Source organism: Phaenicophaeus curvirostris, chromosome 8, assembly GCF_032191515.1.
Source record: "Phaenicophaeus curvirostris isolate KB17595 chromosome 8, BPBGC_Pcur_1.0, whole genome shotgun sequence".
NCBI lineage: Eukaryota > Metazoa > Chordata > Aves > Cuculiformes > Cuculidae > Phaenicophaeus > Phaenicophaeus curvirostris.
In genome coordinates this window covers 5,666,194-5,672,177 of record NC_091399.1, presented here as the reverse complement: position 1 = coordinate 5,672,177, position 5,984 = coordinate 5,666,194, and the positions used below count along the sequence as shown (strand labels likewise).

The window sequence follows — 5,984 nt, the reverse complement described above, 5'->3', positions numbered from 1 at the left end:
TTGCATCTTTAATTTAATGAGAGCATGAAGTTATTCCTATGAATATTTAGAGTTAGCCGAAGCGTAGTTAGATTGCACGTTGTTTCAAAAGGCATCAATGTAGGAATGTGGACCTGAGGCCACAAGCTGCACCAGTTGGTATCAGCTTCTAACACAGGCACCTCCAGAAACCTTCACACCTCAAAGCCTCTTTTTCTGATTCAGTTCATTGACATCTACATCAGTCTCGGGTTGATGCCTAAGATGAGAAGTGGAAGTAGAGAACTGAGGTGTGCCAGCTACCTGGCCCAGCATCGCTTTTGCTGTAGAACATCAACAATCCTCCTGCAGACACTGCTAGAAACACAGTTCGGATGTTCAGTTTTGCTTTGCAGCTTTCCAGAAACAGTCGTTCTCTCACCGACAGAAACCATCGGTGTGCAGAAGCTGTTACGTCTGTGTCCGTCTTCACATGTGGGAGAGTGAACACAGACCGGGGAAAGTGCTCCTTCCATCTAAACCAGGAGAGGGAGAAGCTGTGCAGAATTTCTTATTTCAGAAGGTTGCAACTTAAAATAGAACTGGATTTCTTTGTATCTAAATGCTAGCATGTATGAAGTGCAGGACTCAAAACTGCAGCCACAATTAACCTTAAATTAGTTCTCAGAAAACAGACTGCAAGAATTGTTTTTAAAAGTCGATGGTTGCTGTTTCAGCCACTCTCCGCAGAATGTGCGACAACAAAGCAGGCAGCTAAGCTTTTTGGTTTTTAAACTGAAGATTTATTGGAAACAAATTTGATCCCATATCTTTTCAGCAATACAGGACATTTAACATTTTGTATAGACTGTATTCAAGTAGAAAAGATTACCTTAAAAATTTCTAATATTGCACTTGGGACAAGTCATGGCGAAGCTACTGACATCAGCATCCAGGACAAAATCATACACAGTCCGCAGGATTGTAGTGAGCTGCCTTGTGCTACCATTAAGATTTCGTTACAGGTATTGGAGGTACCGTGCTGTTCGACTTGAGCTCACTGCTAGGAGTAATTCCTTTCACTTAAAAGGTAAAGGCAAGCCGTGTGCTGAATGCAAGCAATGTGCTGTACGCTACCAGGAATGATTTTGGCAATTTCTTCATTCACAATATTTCACACTTGAGCCAAAACGCTGTAGCAATTCATTTAACTCTTGTACAAGATCCCAGCACACACATGAAAATCTTCAATGCACGTGGGAAGTGAAATACACAACTCGTTTTACACATTATTTCCGCCGAATTACCACACAGGCAGGAACCTTTTGTCGCTCACTGGAACAGACGAGCAGATTAACCAGTCTGTGCACACAGCGAGACACAGAGCCTTCGCAGCCAGGCACGGCAAAGCCTCACTGGCATCTTTTCACATTAGAGCAGCCTCTAGCCAGTGAAGTCCCACAGGGATGGTCACTGCAACAAAGCCTGAATGGGGGAGAAATCCAAAAGGGAATCCCGGCAGGTTGCAGATAAGGATTTTCATATAAGTGTAAAGGAGGAATTAACCAGAGACAGCATCAGGGATCAGAGAAACGGATTATTAACAAAGAAAGAACAAGAACAAAGCCAATCCCTCTATGCTCACTCCCAAACACGCTTAAAAGGGGTGGGATGATAAAGAATCACAGCCAGTGGCAGTCTGATGGCTGCTGGGGAAGCAGGGCTTAATTAGGAACTAAAGCTGTTGCTCTGAACTGGAATTTAAAGATCCTGTTACATGAGTATTGATTAGGATTTTCATTTTCTAGAAGCATGATGGTTTCTGCCACTGAAATCTGCACTGAGGGAGAAAGTCACAAACTTCACAATTTGATTGCACAGTAGGGGCAAAGGGCAGAAAACTGCAGTTCAGCAGCAGCTTCTCTCCCCTCTTGTATCTTGTTTACATTCCCAAAATTTACAAACACAAAAAGGTTCTCTTACAACAGTCAACAAGAGACACCCTTTCCTTCCCTCACCTTCAAACCCAGCTGGACTTCTTCAGAAAAGAAATTAAGGATGTTAGGAGTCACTACGCTCCGTTTTATTGTAGCAGCAGTTTCCATTTTTATGAAAAGATAATGTCAGCAGCTCTTACTAATGATGCAATTAAACTTTCGTTTCAGTAAGCAGTATTACATAAAAAAGCTGAGTCATTTATTTGGACCAGCACTTTTTGCCTTAGTTTAGCAAACCACACAAGTAACCGCTCTCGCAGGAGCCGGGCAGATACAAGGAACAAGTCTGTCTGTACGTATAGACTGGCCTACAGAGGGACCAGTCCTCTGTGCATCTTCTTCAGAGGAACCTTCTTCCCCTGTTCTTTGCTATGATGAACATCAGTTAGTACAGCCCCCCCGTAGCCATCGTGCTGTGCTGTAGGTCCTGTAAGAACCGTGCAGTTCGCAGGCTTGGCCTTTGGGCCAATACAGTTCTGAGTTACCGTTTTCAGTCACAGAAAAATAACCTCCAGGCAGAGCAGCAACACCACACGAAGCTTCAGCAAGACAAAAGACAAGAGAAAAATCTTACTTTGAAAACTTGATTCAAAATTCAGTACCAGGCATCAGGAAGCTGAGTGTTAGCGGGGGATCAGCAGACATTCATCCATCTCTGGATGTCAGTCGCACCAGCAAATCTGTGTGTAGATGATGCGATTCATCGCCAGTAAAGTGTTAGAAGCAAAGTGTTCTAAATCGGCTCAGTGTAAGGTAATTAGCAAAACGCAAAGTAACAGAGCTTTGACTCTCGGGACAGGAAAAGCTGCACTTCCAAGTGCACGATTTGTGCTTTCCTGAGCAGGTGTCCCCTTACTAGGTTAAAAAAAGGCTGTTTACTGACACACAAGGTAAGACTGCGGTTACCAACTGGATATGGCATCTGCTGTCTTTTATAGAATATTGTGATGCTTACCCTTTTCCAGAAACCCTAAGAAAGCTTAAAGTCTGCTTGAATCTGACTTCCCTACACTATCCCCAATTACATCAAACAAGCAAATGATATATTTCTTAGTATAAAAAACATCAAGTTGTCCTTAAAACAATGAAGAAAGTGCCATCTTGGTTAGAAAACTCAGCCTTGTACATATGCTTCAACAGTCAGATAAGTCCTCAGAAGCAACAAAAATATGTCAAAAACGAATTAAAATCTGTGTAATGATCTGCTGACAGGCTTTTTCACTCCATTCCCCATATTTAAAAAGTTTGTAGCCATACATCTTAAAAAAAACCCAACAATCACCACCACCAAACCCAACTGCTGCTCAGGCAGATTCTCACTTGGAAGCGAGTTGCAGCAGTTTTCTTTTCACTAAAACCAACTCAAACAGTGGCCAAGCCCAGCGTCCCGGGCAGCTCCACAGCATTATGGTGAGTCTGGGAACACTCAGTCCCAAAACGTGCAGGTATAAAAATGATACAAACCAAAGCCTGCTCTTGGATCAGGACACGATTGCAATGAAGTTGGCTGGTACTTGCCTTTAAAACAATACCAGCTGATCTCTGGCCTTAAACAGCAGCAAGCTTGACTATTTAATAATAAAATCATGAAATCACACTGTCAATAGACAAGCAGCAGCCTGTACGTAACTGAACAGTACGAGGGACCTCCGCCCTATAGTCCCAACCCTATTTTAATTACCTCTCCCATGATCATTTGTACAGACGGCATCTTAAACTGCAATGTTCGAATCTGCTCAACAGATTCTTGCACCCCCTGCGCAGCTCTCCTATCCCGTTGTCCCGTCAGGAGCTCCAGGCCGGGCAGGGCGCCTGCGAGGTGAAAGAGGGAGGGAGCCTGACAGGGGCAGGAGGTCAGGAGAGAGATGTGGAGCAGCACAGCCAGACGGAAGGGCACCACATCCCTGGAAGAAGTGAACAGGACTAGAAACCAGCAACAGGAATAAAGAAGGATCTGAAGACTGGAAGAGACTGTAAAGCTTAAATGCACCATGTACGTGGCTTTTTACTTGTATTTTTCTTCAGCCCCTGCTTTCAGTTCCAAGCACAAGAGTGCAGCCCCAAGCCTTGTACAAATCCAACATTCCTGTTTCAGCATCTCACCTAGAGAACTCAGGAACCACCTATCAGTGTGGCAACTGTCGTGTGTTCACATAAAGAGAGATTGAAATCCAGGTGCTGCAGAGGAATGACAGAACGAACACAAAGAACTTCATCTCTGCAACATCGGTGGCAAGCAAACCCTCCCTGCAAAGGAATCTTTGGTGCTTTCCCAGTGCTCAGCACCTACTGCACAGACACCGTCAGCTCCAGAGGGCATTAAGGATACGTAAAATCCCCACCAGTCAGCAGCTGCTACGATTTATCAGCAAAATGCCTAGTTTGGTTTTTTAATCCACAATATTCTGTTTGCAAAATGTCCTCTTATAAAATTTTCCCTAGGTTAACCACTACAGCACAGTGGAGTCAGTATCCGAATTACCAAACAGAGCAGATTGTCTTTGAACACAACACTGGGACCTGACAGCATAAAATGATTATAAACACTAGGAAAACATGACAGACTAATGTTTCTGAAGAAAACACAACTGATCGCATGGAATTTTTTTTCCCCCATGAAAACACACAAGGCTACAGGAAGATAGTAAAAAATACCAGATTTGTCAACCTGGAAGAAGCAAAATCAAACAGCAGGAACCATGGTCCTCATTTCCATTTCAGGTACAACCACCAGATACAACTATTTTCAAAAGTTGCCTCACTAATCACTTATTACAACCTATTCAAATAAAGGAGATTTAAGCTTTCACAAACAATTTAGGGATTTAATTTTTCCCACCATATCACTTGGAAGATAAAAGCTTCAAGCACTGCCCCCCTCACCAGCACCTTCCCTCAGCTGCTAGTTCTCTCAGTGACGATGAACGTGGGAACCATCGTGGAATGTCTCGTCACTCTCAACAGAATGAAGAGACTAACAATTGGAGTTAAACCGAATACTTTGACTTGAATAATTTCCATAAGGTGTGTGCAGCCAAATATCCATCTTGTTTTGGAAGCGAACCTCTTCACAACAGCTTTGCCTTTTACATTTGGAATTTTCCTGTCTGTCTGGGAGGATGCAGGTGTAAGGGAAGTCTAACATCTACAGCAACGCGAGTACACAAACCCCCATATATCACTAGTAAATAACCACACTGCATACAAGATATTCGTAAAAGTATTAAAACCCTTTGATGCTCCAGATTTATGCTGGCAAATACCTCTCCTGATATAAAAGGCACTTGGAAAACCCAATATGGTTTGGTTCATTAAGTTTGCAAAGTACAAACAATTGTACAAACATAGAATTATACTGAAGCATGTCAGCCATTGTGACATCAGCTACAAAACAAGTTTCCAATTGTTGATAACACTGGTTTTATGGGAATGAGCAGTGGTTTCAGCAGCTTTACTGAAGGTGTGACAGGGTTTCCAGTACTACAATCTCAGTAAGTAAAAAACCCTCAAAAACTTACAAGTTTAGGGGCCACAAAAAGACAAGACTCGAAGTCCAGAACATTCATTCAATATTTACGCCTTCGAAGTGAACTCCATCCGTGGCCCAAGAGCAGAAATGTTTTCAGTCAACTCCAGAGCAGCGGTGGAGGCAGGCTCTGTCTCGAGAAGCACGTTGTTACACCATTACAGTACAGAAAACTTTGGTCCAACAGCACAGTTTCAGCAATATACTACATGGCTGCGACATCAATCTGTATGTAAAGCTGTCTCACTCCTGCCTACAGAAGAGAGAAAGAGAGTTAAAAAATACTGTAAAGCTAAAGCAATTTAGCCATCCTGAACGCCAGTCCGCAGCAGTAACTTCCCTAGCAACAAACCTCCAATTTCTATTTTTCTGTAATCTATTGCCCACATCAGCAATTTGGAAATGTACAAACTCGGAGTGCACTGCACGAATACCCCACTCTCCACATCATCAAATGCATATATGTGATTACATATTAACAGCAGCTTTGCTGCATCACCTTT

General features: G+C 42.9%; 1 protein-coding gene across 2 annotated transcripts in view; it reads right to left on the bottom strand.

The window, feature by feature from the left end:
* Nucleotides 1–705: 705 nt before the first annotated feature.
* Nucleotides 706–5,984, bottom strand: part of SLC30A7 (solute carrier family 30 member 7) — a 32,964-nt gene continuing 27,685 nt past the window's right edge. The window contains exon 11 of one of the 2 annotated variants that reach the window (XM_069862219.1): nucleotides 706–5,734. In XM_069862219.1, coding sequence (XP_069718320.1) covers nucleotides 5,687–5,734 — 48 coding nt within the window. In that variant the 3' untranslated portion in view covers nucleotides 706–5,686. The remainder of the gene's footprint in view (nucleotides 5,735–5,984) is intronic. The other variant, XM_069862218.1, reaches the window with a different exon arrangement.